General features: G+C 36.5%; 2 protein-coding genes across 7 annotated transcripts in view; one reads left to right on the top strand and one right to left on the bottom strand.

Annotated features, from left to right (window-relative positions):
- Window positions 1-11717, bottom strand: part of LOC105457922 (dysbindin protein homolog) — a 22305-nt gene extending 10588 nt beyond the window's left edge. Inside the window, exon 1 of one of the 2 annotated variants that reach the window (XM_011702875.1) lies at window positions 11605-11717. The gene's annotated coding sequence lies outside the window, so the exon portion shown is untranslated. Of the gene's footprint in view, window positions 1-10409; window positions 10733-11604 lie in introns of those variants that run through there. The other variant, XM_011702876.1, reaches the window with a different exon arrangement.
- The window catches only part of LOC105457923, a 27056-nt gene extending 7248 nt beyond the window's left edge, over window positions 1-19808 (top strand). Inside the window, exons 1-10 of one of the 5 annotated variants that reach the window (XM_011702884.1) lie at window positions 8356-8699; window positions 8980-9046; window positions 11898-12352; window positions 12428-12711; window positions 13088-13943; window positions 14016-14281; window positions 14344-14636; window positions 16109-16523; window positions 16650-16751; window positions 16848-19808. In XM_011702884.1, the coding sequence (XP_011701186.1) occupies window positions 8682-8699; window positions 8980-9046; window positions 11898-12352; window positions 12428-12711; window positions 13088-13943; window positions 14016-14281; window positions 14344-14636; window positions 16109-16523; window positions 16650-16751; window positions 16848-17187 (3096 nt within the window). In that variant the 5' untranslated portion in view covers window positions 8356-8681 and the 3' untranslated portion in view covers window positions 17188-19808. Of the gene's footprint in view, window positions 1-8355; window positions 8700-8979; window positions 9047-11897; window positions 12353-12427; window positions 12712-13087; window positions 14282-14343; window positions 14637-16108; window positions 16524-16649; window positions 16752-16847 lie in introns of those variants that run through there. The other 4 variants (XM_011702885.1, XM_011702882.1, XM_011702881.1 and 1 more) reach the window with 4 other exon arrangements.

Below are 19808 nucleotides of genomic sequence, written 5' to 3'. Positions count from 1 at the left end.
ATTGTTTCGCAAATCAACATCAATATAGTCCACAGCATGCGTGAGATGAGCCTCTAATCTCAAGACGGGTCTGTTTTCAATCTTGAAATTGGAGGCTTATCTCACATACTGCGGAACATATTACCGTATGTAACGAAAGATTAAATATAAAAATATGAAGATTAAATTGTTTTACGCAATAAGTTCTGCGTTTTTAGACTCTTAATGTTCGATTATTATTCTTGATTTTGATTTTTGTATTATTTATTTTTGAAAAATATAAACTTATAAAATACCATGTCTCATTTGAAAAAATCTTCTGGTTTAAATAACTTATTTCCGGAACTGGAAGTTAAAAATATCACCTTTCGATAGAGCGTTTTACTTATCAAAATTTTTGAGATTTGATAATCACTTCTCTTATTTTTTTAAATAATGGATGACGCGGATGGTCTGGAATATCCTGTATATGTTTTCAGACATTTGTGTGCGTGCGTGCGTGCGTGTGTGTGTGTGTGGAGAGAGGGAGAGAGAGAGAGAGAGAGAGAGAGAGAGAGAAACAGAAAGGGAGAGGGATGCAGATGTATATCAAAGTGAAAAGTAAATCTATATAATCCGAAACGGCTTAGTTTCAAAGATACAGGGTGTCAAAGTTGAAAAAAAATTCACTTTTCTCAAAATTTCGAAAATTATTTGTTATTTTATTGAAGCTTTATGTATGTTTCAAGTTTCAAAATAATCCGAGTGATTTGTTTAAATTTTTGGAAAAACAAACTTTTTTCCTTCAACTTTGACACTCGGTATCTTTGAAACAGCTACCTGAGTCAATTGCTCTTTCAAAACTTTTCAAAGAAAAGAATAACGGTCGAAGAATTTGAAAGTCTATGGTTTATGCTATCCTAACGAAATATACTACCTGAGAGTAAAATGTATTTGAACTTAAAGTATTGTGTTAGAAAATCAGAGGATAAAATTCAACCTTTAGGTATTTTAGGTTTTTTGTTGTAAACCAGTTACTCTTTTTAAAACTTAAAAAAAAGGATAACATGGAATGGTCAAAAGGATTGGTTTGACACTTATAGTCAATGCTAGCGAAATATATTACCTGACGTTTTGTTTGACATTTGTAATATATTTTGATTACATATGTGGGTGTGACACGTGGCTGTTTGTAAAAGCAGTCGATCTATAGTTGGTAGGTTCCGGATTCGATTTCGACCGTCATTCCACATATGCCTTGATTTTTATTACAGTCTGGTTCATGTTCACAAAAACTCATAAAAACATCATTTATCCTTGTTTAACATTTGCTAAAGAACAAAGATAAAATACCGCGTCTTTTGTCAAAGATTTACCGGAAAGAAGAAACGAGAATTCATTCTGGTTATTATTTCTCAGGATGTCCTTATATTGTAGAAAAAATCTAAAGAAAAAACTCCGAAGCAGCCCCTTAATGGGCAACACTTACGTAGCCATAAAACAGCCCTCTTTAAAATAATTGCTAGGGTAATCTTAGATAACCTACATTGAAGAACAAGAAAAATGTATTATGAAACACAAGTTGTAAGATAGCTATCCAAGTACGATAAAGTTTTGTATCTTATTTTTAATCCCATTTTATTTAACATAGAATTTATGTAACATAGAAAATTTTATTTGAAATTATAATCATATAAAATATATTTTACAAAGCATTAAATTACTTATGTATATAACTTTGATTATAAATTAATAATATATAAATATTACACTTTGTAACTGAAATTCTTGTGTATGCGTTGTAACATATGTATAACAATTATAACGAATTTTTTCATATTTAAGCAATACTTGATTATAATCTAATATTGCTGAAGAATTTGTTTATATTTACAATAACTATTTGCAAATATGATTTTATATTTGCTTTTGATTAAAATTTTAAAGAATGCTTTTAACAATTTATTTTTTAGAGTTTATATGCATATAAATATTTTGAATATTTGTAAATATTTTTTAATATGTGTTCATTTACCTTTTTTAAAAATATATATACCTAGTATATTTTATAATTATTAATTTATTATTGCCACTGTGAAAAAATATTTTATTAGTCTATTATTGTAAAATCGAGAAAGGGGACATAAAATATTTAATTTATCACTGTATATATAATAAATATATCTGTATATATACATGTAGCCGTAAATATGCATATATCTGTATACTGTGTATATAACTGTATATATTAACAAGAATCAGATCTTGACTTTCTATACTTAGCACAGACTAAAAATAATTCGCAGCTTTGAATAGTAAATTACTCAAAGTTGGTCATCGGTTACATAATCATACTTAACGTGACTGAATGTAGCAAGTCGGCATCACATCGCGAAACAGTTAAATGCATATTACATACTGTACGTTTTGTTTTCTTGATTGCGTAATCAATATAATTTATATCGCGTGATATCTGTGAGTCTAATTTAGAGGAAACTTGAAGGAAACGTTTCTTTTTTAAGTATTAAAAGTTTGTTTTTTTATTTTATATATTTCTACACATTGCATTTCTAAAAGCAGGATAAATATGTCTAGTAGAAAAAGAGCGAAAGAAAAAGATGATAAAGATAATAGCAAATTAAAAGTCTATTTAGCTCTCGCGGTATTTTTTTATATTTTTTCTTTTTTTTTATACTTTCTCGATTTCTTATTTATAAAAATAGATTTATAAAAGTAAACAGGGAACAAAAAACAGGGAAACAGGAAATCTTTAGAGAAAATGGACGACCAATTGGACGATTAATCCCGCTGGTTCCGTATATAATTGCCCAATTGTTGTGTCCATGATACCAGAAATTTTCAATGCATGGCCTGCTGATTGGTTGGTTGCATAGCGTTGGTTGGTTAGGTTATTCTCATTCGAGCAATTTGGCAACGTCGCTAAAGCTTAACCCTCTCTTCTCCCTCACTCCGCCACGCCGGTATGACTGTGGTGCTTAGCAACCAGTGAGGTCAACAAACGAGGTCAAGTTATACATTAACCTCGCCATGAGAGAATATGACTACCGTACTGTTGATAAACTATTAGCACTTTAACATGTTAATTGCTTTTCGAGTAGTATGAAACATCTGTCGTCCGTGCAAGAAAAACTCAGAATGTCAAAGAGAATTATTTATGTCACTTGAGGAAGGTATAATAACTGCGTCATTTCCCTCAACATTATTTTTGCGTCGCAAAAAGCAACGCATTATATCGAATTTAAAGATATAAAAAAATGTAAAAAAAGAAATGAAATAATTAATATCATGCTGAATTGCTGTAAATAATTATTATAACTCCAATATCCAACATAAAAAGATCTTTTCTTCGAAAAAACTTCCGTTTAAAATTTGCATATGAACGTGATTCAAAAGATGTCTGAGAGATTTGCTTAAGAAATGTCTTCGTTCTTCATTCGAAATTCTGAAATGTGTTTTTCGTAAAATTAAAAAAAAACATTAAATTCAAAGTAAAAAATAGTTTCTACAGTAAAATAGCTATCACTAATATTATAGGTAATAAATGTATATCTACACAGCTGTAAAGTAAAAGAAAGAATTGAAAAGAAAAATAAGACAAAAGAGACGTATATGCAGAAAAAGGGAACGATTTATATTAAAGCGAGCCACGCAAGTTTATTGATAGTGGTAAATGTGTAGAAGCTCTAGGTAGATAGATCTCTGGGGTAGATGCGGGATGAGAGAAGAGGAATCCGAGAGAAGCGAGGAAATGAATGCAGGTACTCCGGACAGTGGGGTAGGTTTCCCCTACTTCCCCGCTGCGTTCCTAAGCATTCTCTCTCTCTCTCTCTGTTGAGTCGGTCGTTTCTGCTGTTCCATCATGTGGGATGAGGACAAGCAAGCGCCAGCAACAGCAGCGAGCGATTGACCAGCAACAGCGACACACAGGCGCAGTACGAGCGTGGAAAATTCCACTCCCATTTCGTCTCCACCCTTCGCAGCAAGAGTGGCGGAATGGAAGAGGGGAAAAGCTATTATTTTTATTACGTTCTTTTCAAGCGCATTAACCCACGCAGTTGAGTAATGTTAGCTTGTACTCGGTTATTGCATTCTCGTTGGCTATACAAGCCAACATGTACATGCGACTATATATTTCATTATTATGCTGCAGCGTTGCCTCATGTGATTATTCTAGCATAGAAACTGGGATACAATATATTACATATTGCATACATGAATATTGAATGCAAATGTTTAATAATTCACATGACTAACAATAAGTTACGATCATGTTATTTTGATTTGCAAAAAGTTATTAATACTTATTAAATATTTTATTACAGTAACTTGAAGCGAATATTGCGGAGTTTGTAAAATGAAAAAATATTTTTCCTCAACGATAAGAAAACTCAATCTATTTTTAACAAGTTTGTTCAGATCCAGGTAATTGAGTTTTAAAATATTATTTATCCTTTGTTTAAATTGCATCAATATGCATATTGCATAACAACCTTTGCAATACAACCTTTATAATAATAACTTCGGACAAATTGTGAGATAGTCTCGTAATTCCGGTAATCAAACACTGTCGAGATTTGCATCTTTTTATTCTTTTTTTTCTCTCTATCTCTCTTGCTTTCTTCAAACGGCGTAACTTGAACAAAACTCATCAAGAAGAAATCGAGCTTAAAATATTGTGCACAACTTGTGGTAAAATCGAGTTGGAGGGGAAGTAACAGAGGGAAATGGTGGGTCAATGTACGTTGCGAACCGTCTTTCATTTCTTTTCTTCCTTTCTCTCCCTCTCTTTCTCTTTCTCCTTTCCCCCCGTTCTCAATCTCCTCCTCTTCCACCTCTCTTTTTCTCCTCCCACTTCCCGTACCAAAGTTACGCCGCTACTATATCGTGATAATCTTGCCTGCTCCATAAAGGGGATTACCTTCTCTGCGCCGAACTAACGCAGTCATTGCTCATACTAGTATGAGTTTCTACTAACCGTAGAACGGAAGTTATGTGGCGGAGTGGGGGATGGAGAGGATCAATAGTCAAGTATCTCTCGGAATGTAAATACTAGTGGCAACCGGGTGCATATTTGACCACCCAATTGCATGCTTGCAGCTTTACAGCGCAGGATCACAGCAACATCTGATGATTGATTACACCGCTATTATTAGCTTTTAAGTATTTACTGTTGTATTAATAGACAATAACAAAAAGTCGTAAAATTTTCCTATTGCCGTAATATAAAACGAATGATGTGAACAAGTAATATGACTAATGACTTTCGTATGCAATTGAACACAAATTTGTAAATAAGCAGCAAAGTGCTGCAACTGTGAAGTTCTTTGATGTTCTTTGACTTCTATTCATCGTGAGTGTTGACGTCATTGGTTTGTTTGCTCGCAAGCTATTTCGTAGTGCGTATAAAATTTTGATTAACGAATATCATCGAAATGTGTAACTATGACTCTAAAAATACATTTGTTTTTGTTACTTGATTAATTTATATGCAAAAGATATAGATAGGTTTGAGATGCGCCGTTTTTCCTTCGGTCTCAGGGGCGTGGCATATAAATGAGTTGAGAACAATTGTTTTACTCATTCTGAAAGTCTTTCTTTTTAAGTCTACCAAGTTCAATAGAGCCAACCTTCTATGAAAAAGATAAGGTCTAAAAATAGAATCCAGGCATTGTGCTACACGAATGTCTGGGACCGAGATTCGTTACGATCAATAGACAGATTCGGCCGTTTTCGACATGTTCCGTTAAGTTCCCCTACTATATTCGTCCTCATCGACCTCTAACCATTACCGGCCACGCCTTGCTTGTGTGAATTCCATAAGCTAAACTAGTTATTCAGGATGCAATTATACTATTTATGCACTATAGATTTTCCTTATAAAACTAGCATTAAAAAAATATGGCTTGCTTATCTTTTCAGCTTGTATAGAGTGATTCATTTTAAGTAACACATTTTTCTTTCGAATTTTTTCTAAACAAATATCTCCAACGAAAGTTTTACTGTTTTATTATTTTAAATAGATAATATAATGTATGCAAATTTTTTTAAGATACCAGTATAATCGCGATATTTTTTACAATAGAAATGTATAATTTTTCTTGCGTAATACAATTTTTTTATTATCAAATCATTTATAAAGTATTTAAAAAAGTATTAAAAATAAGATTATAAAAAACCAGTATAAATTAAGAGATATTTCTTATTTTATATATTAAAATATGTTAGAATACTATAGTAGTAAGCTATAATATTCTATAAATTAATTTTTTAATTTTCATACTTTTATATAGAGAAGAACTAAGGAACTGAACTATATATGGAAAAGTCATAGTTTCATTTTTTTAAATATAGATATTATCTAACAAAAACGCGTTATAAAAAATTGCATGCATTATATTCTTTTTCTTTCATTGCGTTATATTACCAACCTAAAATTGTAAAATTTATATTTGATATTTCAGAATTTAATTTTTCCAAACAAAAGCTTATTTCGAGAGAAAAATCGGTGTAATTTATAAAATGAATCAACCTGTATATACATGCACAAGTATCAAATATTCTACGACTGCAATACGATGCAATATTATGCAATTGATTACGCATATTTTTGTATATATAAACTTCTCAGGAGCCAAACTGGTTAATATCTTAAAAATTAAAATAAAGAAAATTGATGAAGTCTAATTTAATCATAAGCTTTGATACGAAAATTAAAAGTTTCACAAAAAGTGGACTAGTTAATTTAAATCAATGTATTGAAAGACATATTTTGCGCGATAATTACTTTGTACAAGATTGAGCCAACCTCGAGAAATTTAATTATGGGAGAGTAAATATGAAACGTCTATCATGACGATCTGTTGCCAGCTTTGAGTCGCGTAGACTGTTGGTTGATTTCCAACACCACGGATCAATGTTACATGACGGCAATGTATCGGGGAGGAAACGTATCGGTCGCTTTAATTTCCATGGAACCAGAAGCACAATCGCGAAATTATGGATATAAATCGTCAGCGGTGCATTTAAGTACAATGGATGACAGGCGACAATTGGACAGTTGGCGTTGACGATTTCGCTGGGGAATTGCACGAATGAAGGATTCAGTTGAAAGCTACGGCATGAGTACGAGCGAGAAAGACAGAATAAGGGGGGAGAGGGGTACGAGCGAGAAAGACAGAATAAGAGGAAACTTGGTAGAAGAGGGCAGCGAAGATGGAGGGAGGGAAGATTGGTAGGAAAAGCGACTACGCGCAGAAAGAGGACGAACGGCACAGAATAGTTTAACAGGTTGTGGTTACGAGCAGCCGCCGTCGCTCATTGGTTCCCCACCCGTACTTGAGTACACGTTAGGTTAACTTAATTTTCATTCGTGCTTCTTCCACCACTACTCTCTCCCCTCATCACCCTTTTCTTTCTTAGCTTTAGCTTCCTTTATTTGTTATTGTCCATCCGCCTGCTTGGCTTGCTACGTCACAGTGTGATACTTTTTTATATTTGCTGGGTTCCACGCTTCAAAGGATCTGAATACTCGACTTTCGTGCGTCACATGTGTGTAAGTATTACAACACGTATATGAGCATAACAGGGGAGTGAACCCCCCGGGCACCAAGAGACGCGGCAAGAGCAGGTACAAAAGTGGCAGGAGGGCGAGAGGGAGAGGGAAGAGGAGCGAGTAGCGATGGTAGCTGCATGAGAACAAGAGAAAGAGAGAAGGGGGGGTGGGAGGGCTAGGAGGAATAGATGGTGGGAGATAGAGGGGAGGGAGAGTAATAATCCCGCCGTCTGGAACGGCAAACGGCGCACGCTGCCTCACGAGCGCGCGCGCGCGCGCGTCTTTACAAAACGACGTCTATCTGAAAACTCTGAACTCTCGTCCTCAACAATTCATACCGAGTTAATTATCCTGCTGCTCGTGCGCGATCGACGTCACCTACATCTTTTGCTACCCCCATATCGGTACCTCGGTACTAATAATAAACTCAGACTGGACGCGAACAGGGCGACGGATCATAGCCGCGGCTGCCATCGGGGATTGCGCATCACGTCACTGAATCCCGTTCGAAGCGGAGCGAGTGTAGTAGTGCCGTATATACGGGACGGCAGAAGTGATCATGTCATGATATTGTCAGTCATGTAATCATGTGTAAGAGAAAGCACCCACGAGGAAAGCGCGGGAGTATAGTCGTATTCGCGCGACGGCACCTACAACAGGAAGATCGGCCACTTTTTTTATGTCGATCCACCGCCGCAGCTACCGCAGCTGCGGCCCGTAATAACGAGATGAGAGGCCCGCGATTCTCTCTCACCCTGTCGCCATGCCGTCCAACGCGCCCAAGATCCAAGAAAGCGCGCGCGTAATTAATTGACTTTACCTACCGTTGAACATTGCTACACGTTTACCGATTCGAAAGGTTTTGGCGAAACATCAAGCCGCGCCGGTGTGTCGCGTGTAGTGTCGCGCACCTCTCGGAATCTTCTTCTTGTGCTTCGGTGTTATTCGTACGGCTGCCGAAAGAGCGCCCGCCTACTCTCGAATCGACAGCTCGATCGCGGAAGATCGCGGGATTTCGGATTGTTCCGATGAAAATTACGATCAGTGGTAGTGCGTACGTACTAGTACTAACCGATGATCGCTGCCAGTACGTGATGTTCGCGTTGCCGATTATAGCGTCCGGCGGAATTGTTCATCCGAGGATAAGCCGATGTTGATAATAATGTCCGTAAGTATGACGTTTGCCGCAATAAATATGAAAGTGTTATTTGCGCGCGAAAAAAGCTAAATAGGAAATTTGTAACGTCGTTACAAGCCTCGTAAAAGCGAGACGATATTACTCTTGCGTCTATTTATTTATTATAATAAACTTGCGCAGATTTGATATAACGCGATCGGATGTTGGATGTTGACGTATAAAATTTTCCGACTAAATAAAAACTCCGAGTTATTACCTACTTATTCGCAGATTGCGAAAATGAATAATCCGATTGTATCACGATTTTCAGGAATTTAAATTTTCTGCAAAAAATAAGATCTATAAGGACGGCGCTGTGGAGCTGTTGCAAAATTTCGGTACGTGTTTTGTATAACAATAATCAGTTGTAACATAGACTAATACTAATTCTATAAAGTATAATTCTGTAAAACAGAACTGACATAAATATGACATCATCTTTTATGTCACAGATTTTAACATATTTTTGAAAAGATTAAAATTTAAAAGATATTTAAATATTATTTTATATATGTACATCGATATTGTTTCTTTTTAATTTGAATTTTTTAATTAATATATTTGCTTTAATTTAAAGATTGAAAATTTCAAAAAGGTTCGTTTAATATGTCAGAACATTATTTAAATAATAGTGAATTAATGTTACTGTCAATCAATATTACTGTTATTTTTTGTAAAATTTATCTTCATTGGAATTGGATCTAAACTTTATACGTATTATATGGTACTTGTACGTTTGACTTTGCTTCTGCTTCTTATCTAGAGAAGAATCCTTTTAAATATTCACTCTATATTTCTAATATTGAAAATCTGTAACGAAACAATTGTATCTATTTTATAGATGTGCTGATAAATGTGCATATAGACATGAATTATTGGCTTGAATATAATTTTTTTTATTTTATGAAAAAAAAAAAGATTTACTTTCTCACAGCTTCTGATAACATTCTCTTTTCTGATAGCATTATACTTTATAGTGCTCATGAGTATTACTCTATGTTACTCTGTGTTATTTTGAGAACTACTATAATTTTGTGATAAACTTTTATGGACGTCGGTTTAGCAATGTAATTTATATCCCTGTATTTCTATTGTTTTGCACAAAGAAATCTGTGTATCTTCTCTTATCGTCTCGTTACATGTACTTCCTTCTAAATGTTATATAAAGTTGCATATGAAAGACACGATCCAATAAATTATGAATTACGACTACAACAGCTACAGCGTCTGATCTCGTTGTGCATAAGTATACTTTTTATATATAGGTATTTATGTACATAATATAATATGTATATAAGTATACAAACGCTTTTTCAGCAACATCCTTTTTTTTCCTTTCGCATATCTGTTTCTTATTTCTTCAAATTAAAATTAATATCTCAAGAGATTTGACATAATCTCTGGTAAAATATTTCACAAATATATGTCACTTTGCGCGTTTATATATATATATATATATATATATATATATATATATATATATATATTAATGGGCATCGCTTTTGATTTTTTCACTAACTCTTTGTCCGGCGTCAACCAAGCGATTACATACCGGCTGTATAGGTTAGGAGTTTGTAAACACGCGGCAAGAAGCGCGCCCGTAATCGTATCACGCGACCCAATAAACACCCAAGTTTCCGAGCACGTTTTACCGCGACTCCGGTTGTACTTCTCGCACGCCGGCAGAGAATGCTCGCTCACCTCGTCAATGAGGATGACGTCGCGACGAGGATGAACGGCGAGACTCCCGTCACTCTTTCCATCGTACTTATTAGCGTTACAGAATAAGCCGCGTCTCTCGGAACATTTCAGGAGTAACGTAACGAGCAGTCCTCGATTGTGGGTGCTTGTCATTTAGTGACACAAATATCATTTCATTTTTCTTGGAATTCAACAAGCAACAAAAGATCTCTTCTTTGTTATTGAATCGGTTTATAATTTATTTATTTATATATTTGAAATTTGGTGAAAGCGAGATAGGAATTAGAAGTATAATTTTAATGCAATTCAATGTAGCGAAAAAAGAAAAAAACAACGTTATTAATTATATTACGTCAACTTGTGTTATAAGTGATTATATCGATTTCTAGGAATAAGCGGCAAAATAAAGAAAAAAAATATCTGTTACCAAATGGAAAGCACCCTGTTTACTCGTGTGAATCGTGTGACTCGTGTCTTCCCTCTCGGAAAGGGGGGAACTCGTTCTTTTGTACCTCGAACAATGACGAACATAACGAACTTAACAGTTGTCTCCATTCGTTCTCGATTCTCAGGAGAGAACGAAAAGAATGCTTGATCCACGATTTAAAATTCGGTTGGCCAACGTGGGTATTCCAGTGCACCGCGAGCACTTTTTTCATGCTCTTTCGGAACTCCGTTGCAGCGTCGTCGCGCGTGGTGCACGCCAAGTGCACGCTGCCACACGTCCGACCAATCGCCGGCGGGGAATTGCGCGCCGATACGAAAGCGGCCAATGCGGCGCGTGCTTTAGCGTGCGTATCGATTGGCGAGTCGTGTTTTCAATTCTAGGCGAAAGCGCCGAGCGAGTGGCAATTATTCTCCGGCGTCGGCCATTTTGCGCGAGTACTCGTACCCGCTGACCACCGCTGCGCGTGTAGATAGATCGCGCGCGTCGATTTGTTTACGCGTCTCTCTCATGTAAATAAATATACATACATGTATTACAATTGGTGCCCACACACCTAATATCGTGCCATCGATGTGAAGCGGCTGCCCCGCGTTCCGCGTTCGACGTGCGGTACATGACGCGCATAACCGCGTCAAATCGAGGCACATAGCCTTGGCCGCGAGTGATCTTTACGTGGGTGACGAAAAGCGCGGTAAATTGCGAGTGATTCGCCGACGTTTCGTGGATGGAGAGACCATTTTGATTTACCTTCATCGGCGTGCCATCTCGGTGCGTTTACTACTTGAATTTCTCTTTCTCTCTAGCTCCCTTCTGTCTTCCGTGCGCTCGTCTCTTTCTCTCTCTGTCCCCTCTTTCTCTCCCTACCCCGCAGGAACGATGTAACTTCTGCGCACCAAACAAACTTTACATGTACGTGAGCGTGACGGATGTGTGTGCGCGAGATGTAATAAAATACAGGCGCGCGAATATACGACACGGGAAGATGTAACCTTCTCCAGCCAGGGAAGGTGTAGTGACGGGACCCATGCGTTCTGTTTCAGACGAGAGCGAGGGCACTCCCAATTCGTCGGACGACAGCTTGAGCAGTCAGCAACTGCTTCTGGATTGCGATATTTGCGGCGAGCGTTTCACCTCGAAGAAACCGTTGCGCGTACACATCAACACTCACCTAAGGAAGCTCCGCATCGTCCTCAAGAGAGTAACAAGTCCGAAGGTGGTGAAGGTGAAGAAGGACACGTACTGGCTGGATCCAGAGAAGACCGGCTTGTTGAAGTTGACCCTGAAGAAGCAAAGCGTGGCCGATTCGCTGAAGCTTACCCTGAAGAAGTCCTCGGAATCGGAAGATTTCACCGTAGTGAATAATAACTTTTACCCGGTCATTAAGTACTACCAGCAAAGAGACGTGGCAGGTGCTAAGGAAAATGATCCAAGAGACGACAAGGCAGCGGAGAACTCGATTAACGAACCTTTCGAGAACGTGATGGTGGATCAACAAGTGAGTCTTTCTTTTTAGGCGATATGGTGTTAAGGCTGAAGATTTTTTCATTTTCTGTTGTGCTCCTATTTGTAGGATGATTATGACAACGTCAAGTTGGACACCGACCCTCACAATCCTCTGGAAGAGAATGAAAGACCGTCCACAGATATCAATGAGAGTGACTCTGATGTAGGGAGTGATATGGCAAATCCATCTGAGAAAGATGATCAAAATGTCGATGATACACATAACACCGATAACTTTGACAGTTCTGAGAAAAGGCTTTCAGAATCTGAAGATCAAGAGGAAACAGACGCTTTGGAAGCGACCTGCAGAGAAACTATTGAAAACTTGAAAAAACTCGGTGAACAATCGAGGTAGGTTTAGATGTTATCAATGTATTACGCTGTTACTTTTGGCAATTGCAAAGATTCGAAGATTCGAGAGAATTCGAATATTTGAAGTTTTGAATCTTCAAAGTTATCAAAAGTAAACAGCTCTATTGTTTATTACATGACTAAACATTTAAGATGAAAACGTTAGAGTAATCTCAAGAAGAAAACGTGAAAATTAAAAGAATTAAAATTAAAGCGTGAAAGCTTTGTTTTAATTGTTTATAAAGCTGATAAATAAAATTTTAGTTTATGCAAATATTTGGGAGCCTTCACATTCACTCTGTTCATAGAAAACTTTTAGCTTTAACTATCAGATATTTCAGTCGCGATATCTTTCTGGATTTAAGTTTTTTTGTAGCTCCAGGTCAGCTAGTCAACTGATCGACAGTTCATCAGTGGAAGAAGAGGATGACAGAAGCCATGAATCCAGTATGATACATAATCTCGAGCAGAATCCTTCCATCAGCATTAATCCAAAGTCTTTCACGTTTACCAATCATGCAACTGAACGCACTCCGGTCTGCGACACTGAAGACAAGAACAGAGAATCAACTGATACATCACAAGGTTTCAACTGGAATCAACTATCCGATTTATCAAGCAAGAGCAATGAAGACTTCAATAAAGAAGATAGTCAACAACAGGGAGACACTTGCGGCGATGCTAACATGGACAATGCCGGATCGATTTTACAGAGTTTTCTCATTGAACATCAGAGGCGCAATCCGAACGAGGTGTCGTTATCGAATAATATGTCGTCCAACGAAACGGCGGAATACGTGCCCCTGGAGAAGTTGGCGGAGACTGTCAACACATGTCGTGTCTGCAATGAGAAGTTCAAAGACATCGCGCATCTGGATGAGCACCGTAGCAAAGCCGGTCATTATCAGTGTAATATACCAGAATGCTCCAATCTCATCTTCCACTCTACGGTGGAGGTATCGATACATCGGGCACAAGTACACGGTACCTCGCTCTCGCCGAGCATAAGCCAACTGTCACCTCACCATTTGTCGAACACAAATGCACACTTGGGCCAAATCACACTTTCACCCCATGCTGTTTCCGCCACGTCTATGGAGGCATCACCGACGAATGGTTCGCATCTCAGTAGAACTTCACCCTTAACGTCGCCGCATCAGACGCATTCACCAACATTTAATTCGGCGGTGGCAGCGAGCAGTGCTGCTGGCCAGCAAATGCAAATACCCCCGGTAAACTTTGAGCAACTACCACCACCTGTACAGCAACTGGCCCAGCAAGTGCAGCGTATGCCTCTTCCACAGACGCAAATGCCCCCTAGTCTTCCTCCAGGAGCCAACACAATGATACCTGCACCAAATTATTTTGTACAACCACCGGGACGGCCACCATTGTATAGAGTACCTGGTCCGCAAGGTATACACTATTCACCACACATGGCGCACTTGTATCAATATGGACCGGGTCCGTATCCTCAAATAGCCGCGCCTCCTCCGCAAATGCATCCCCAAATGCCCCAACAAGTTCCACGGGGGCGATATCCGTCGACGTCTGTTGTTCAAAACAGCAGGTAAGCATAAGCCTTTTGTACAGACGTGAACATGTTCGTTAGAGGGTATTTTTAATTTTCAGAGCACCGCGGTTACCACAAACCTCCGGTCCAGTTCCTCGCCAGCGTATGAAGAGGCCCTTGCAACAAACTATACAACAACAAAATAACACTTCTGCCAAACAGCAGAGGCGTATGGATGTTCTGTTGCCTGATAGAAACGAAGATGCAGACTGCCATGTCATAGCTCAACAGAAGAGAAATGACGGACTACCTGTTATTCAAAATGTTCAAGGGGCTACCACGCAGCAAACTAGTAGAAACGATTCTACGATACATCTCACAGATTCAATCACTTTAAGTGTTCGACAACCTGGTAAGTTTATAATACATGTCAGAAGAGTACTCGATTGGAATTAGTTATTTCGTTTTCAAGTTTTGTTACTGCTTACATTTTTTATGCTTCTGTGTAAAGTGCCTCTTCTATGAAATTTGGTTCCTATAATTTTGTTTAAGAGTATTTTCAGTTGCTTTTACAAACAAACAAAAAATTTGTTATATTTGCAATTTTGAAATTTAGTAAAATTGTTTAGGGGTCCCGATCACCTTGATCTTGAATAAACATATATTTTTAAGGTCATTATTTTGAATAACATTTCAAAAGCTTTAGCCGTCGTTATTTATTAAAAAATTATTGACAAAAGAAGTTTCAATAATAGAGCATAATTTTCTGACATCGTGTGTATTTAAAAAGAATATATGAAAAACCTATTTCTAATTTAAAACTAATTTAAAACTAAATTGTAGGAAACAATACAATTGCAGATCTCATTTCGCTCTAAACAGGAGAAGAATGGACTTTGCCTCGTGTGTAAAATCGAAATCTGTGGAAGCCTCGTTTAACGTTAAAAAATTCATGCCTTAATGCAGAGGATTTTGCTCCCCTTCTCCATTCTCCCCAAACCCGTGTGGAACCTCGCTTAGCGTTGCAAAATACATGCATTAAATGCAGAGGGTTTCGGTCCGCCCCTTTCCTTCCCTATGGGGCAGACTTCATAACTGAAAAGACAAATAGGTTTGGATTGGAATCTCGCTTCGCGTAAAAGGTTGTAAACTCATGAAACCTCGCTTCGCATGGATTTACAACCGAAGAGAGGTTTTAACTCGAACCTATTTGTCTAGTTTTTTTAATTCCCCCCCCCCTCTCCTTCCTCCCGAAGAAGGAGGAGGAGGAGGAGGGAGCCTCACTGCGTCCACACATACACTTTATAACGTGAAGCGAGGTTCCACATGGGTTTACAACTTTCCACGCGAAGTGAAGTTCCACATGAGTTTACAACTTTCCACGCGAAGCGAGAACCATTCCACACCGTTTCCTGCTTACAGGACGAAACGAGATCTATTGTACGATTCCGTTCCACGCATCCACGCATTTATTTAAACATGAAATATGTAAATAATGTGATATTTATACTAAGTAAAATTCAAATTATAAAGCTAACACGTCTTTATATTGTCAACTTTATTTGTCAATTTTTTAATTATTATAAGCAAATAAGCGGCGGCTAAAATCTTTTAAATGTTGTTTAAGATCAAATTACCTTGATAATATATCGAGATTAAAGTGATCGGAATAGGTTCTCCTAAACAAAACTTTTATCATTTTTTTCAGTGAGATTTGCTTTAATGTATACTTTTCCGTTTACTTTGTTTTGTTGCATATTATGTATACATATGTTGCAATTATGTATAAAAGAATATGGATCTTTTAAAAGGAATCATTATATTACTATATTCGCAGAAGGGGTGCATTACAGTAAAATAGCGTTGTCTTTTACTAATCTGAAGGTTCCATCCCAGCTCAAGTCCAAAACACGTCGAACCCGGGGGGAAAGAAATCCGACGCCAAGGCGGTAGCAAATGTCCTCGCGGCTCGAGGTATAACCGTTACTCCAGCTGCAAATAAAAATAAGACAAGTGAACAAAACAAACAGCAAATACCCCCCCAGCAGCAGCAGAGGCCACCACCTTCACAGCCGCCTTTAAATGTTACAGCGCTCAATCTGAATTCTGCTATTTCTATCATACCAACTAGTTCACAAAGAAAGCAACAAGAGCAAGGGCAGTTTGCTGTTCCGCAAAACAAGCAAAACAAATCGCCAATCAATGACCAAGTTGAGCGACCGCCGAGACCACCAACCGTGGATCTTACGCAGGATACTCCACCACAAATGCCAGTGGTTAGGCGTGGTCGGCCACCGAGGTGAGAACTGTTTATATATATCATTTACATTGTATCGTAATACATTATTATGCCATTACAATTGTTAATCGTGAGTTAAAGTGTGTTTTTTGTGATAAACAAAATTGAAAATATTTATTTTTCCAGGGCGTTATTAACATGTCAGGTATGTGATAAGAATTTCCAAAATCAAGATATGTTGACGCAGCATATGGCGACTCATCGAACGACTAGCAAACTGCTTCATAGGTAAATTATGAGTTACCTTGCTCGTGAATTTTTTTTTATTTTTTTATTATAGTAACACATAAGGGAATAGAACTGATCAATTCCTTTCTTTTCAAGGTGCAACCTTTGTCCAGCTCAATATCCCACAGTTCAGGCATTGACAACGCACAAACAAACTTATCACAAGGAAGTCGATACTGTTGCACAAAATGGTGGCACGGAATTGGCGTTGCCAGTTGTGGATTTAAAGTCGCCCCATGTCCTGAACCGCCTGGCGAACTTGGGCATTCAAAGTTATATTCCATTGTCGCAGTTAAGTGCTCAAACCGGTGGTTATTTCGGCTTGCCGATAATCACAATAGACGGTGCGAGAAATACGAGCACCTGCAATCTGGGTGCGCTTGGTGCTACCTCCATATTAAGTCTTGGTCCTCTTAAGCATATATCGAACGGGTAACTGCGGGCAAACTCGCACTTGGCCTATTCCACGTGTGCAATCTTTGCATAATCGCTAATTATTAGCCTTGTATTCAAGTTGATTTACTTGTTGCTGTATTGTCAACGACCATGACACAGGACGCGTTCTTATTTCTGAAGAGAAAACCGTGATATAGTTTAAGTAGAGTCGTCATAAACGCGACATTTTATGTATAAAGAATGTGCCAAGGTATGTTCTTTATATAAGAAATACATGCGAGATTCGTGAATTTTTTTTATCTTAATACGGAAAGAAAATGATTGACGACTGACTTAGACATAAAATTTGTTAATTTATATTTATAGACTTAAAAGCAATACAGTATTCTTCGCATAAAACTTTTCTGATTAAAATTATACTACATTTTGATAAAATAAGATTTTAAGACCCAGTTATAATCTAGACGGTAACCCTTTTGCTACAACAGAGCATTGATCGAGGAAACGTTATTGTCACATAGGAAAGCCACATGTATATGCTTGCCGTGGACAGAGTTTGAACTTATTATTTATAACAATGCGATAGATCCATACATTATTTTTATTTCACTTGTATATTTGTTATTTTTCTTCACTTGTTATTGCTCTATAGACAAATTGATATTGCTTTGTATCCAAAGTAATCCAACACGTAAAATGCATTTCGAAATTATTGAAATTTATAGTTGCATATATTATGATGCATTCCGAAAATGTATTGACTGAAACTCTATAATTTACATAATATATGTGATAGAAGTTTAATAATTACTGTCAATTCACTTCAAAACGTACCAAAAACGTTTTTAAGATTTTTTTTAAATGTCTAAGGTTGATATTCGTGGTCGATTCTGATATTAAGAGTTTTATGTACAATCTTAAGATGTTTAAAATCATAAGTCGTGTTAGCAACTTAAGACTACTTAAGACCTTAAATAATAATTTAAGAATCGACTATGAATACCTTAGTGTTTTAGACATATGTCTGACAGATATTCTTGGAATTTTTAAGACACTTTTTTTTAACACGTTATCTGGAAACTGATACTTTTTACCACAATTTCGTACGCGGCAGATATGTAACCATGCAGTGGCGGTTTGTATGTAGCAGTAGCGTTAGTACTCGATGGGTATGCTTTGTGGCCACCCGTAGCTAAAAGGGTTAGGTGATGAAGTTGCATTATATAATTGCAAAAGAAATTTAAACTATGAATTATTTTGTATATTTTTTTTAATAAAGATATCAAAAATAGAGAAGTTTCTCTGCTAAACTTACATGTTTCATGTATAAATTATTTAGCAAAAAGTAACATAGAATTTTTCTTTGTTAATACAATGCTTTAACTTTAAGATACAATAAAAGGTTTTACACAATTTTCTGTCATTGAAAAACTATACGACAGTATCAAATATAAAAAGATTAAATTAGGTTGTACTACATGAAATCGTTGATACTCAGTTTTTTGAAATTGATAAATTGATAAAATTGAAATAAAATATATTTCAGGTAATGTCATTCATAGTTTGCAACAGTACTGAGTATATGAACTTTATAATTTTCTTTGTTTTTATTTATCTTTAATACTTGAGATGTAAAACGGTTAATTGAAATTAGCCCGGTAATTATTTCATCATTTTTAAAGAAATTAATTAGAAGCAATTAATTACAAATATTATATATTTTTACGTTTCGGCACAATTTTTTGATCATCTTCAATAGATTCAGAACGACGATCATTCGAGTATATATTATCATCACGTTATTCGATAAACCAACTCCAAAATATAAAGATTACACGAAATGTATTTCACATGCCTCTCAAAAATTGCATTCAAAAAAATTACATTTTCAATTACGAAATGTAGTCACAATTTAAAATCAGATAAAGTAATTGTATACGAAGGCGCTAGTATCACAGTTACGGCCTATACTTTCGAACGTCAAAAACCTCATTCTTTGTATTTCGGAGATGATTCGCCAAATAACGTGATGCGAATATAACCGAATGATCGTTGACTTTACTTATTGAAAACAGACAAAAAATTAAACCGAAGCGAATAAATAAATATACTGTAATGCTTCAAATTAATTTTTTAGAAAACTTCGCAATAATTACCGCGCCGATTCCCAGCTCTTTTACACTTCAACTGTTGATAATTTCTAGGAATTCATAGATTTTAATTTATTTATTTTTTTCATAGAAATAGGCTGACAATTTTAAAAAATTGACAATATAAGATGAAAGAATTGCGAATATTTTTTATACGGATTTGAAATTGCAACATAATACAGTTCAAACATGTAAACATTGATGTGATTCTCGGGAAAGCTCCGTTACTGAAGCTGACTATTTGACGGTGATTCGACAAACTTTCTGAAAATCTAAATCTTTAAAATGAATTTAGATAAACTCAAATCCTAATGCTAATAATGCATATATTAATCATAACTTGTTTCTAAAATATGATATTTTTATTTTGGCTAATAAAGAACAACAATTTCTTATGGTACAATCTAATACATGGTAAATATTTTACATGTGCAATATATGCGATAAACTATGCTGATGTACCTAATCAGACAGAATTATTTTGCGAGATAACAAAAAATACTTGAAAAAA

This window comes from Wasmannia auropunctata, unplaced genomic scaffold (genome assembly GCF_000956235.1).
Source record: "Wasmannia auropunctata unplaced genomic scaffold, wasmannia.A_1.0 LD334880.1, whole genome shotgun sequence".
Taxonomy (NCBI): domain Eukaryota; kingdom Metazoa; phylum Arthropoda; class Insecta; order Hymenoptera; family Formicidae; genus Wasmannia; species Wasmannia auropunctata.
The sequence above is the reverse complement of the archived record's forward strand: the minus strand, read 5'-3'. Positions and strand labels throughout refer to the sequence as shown.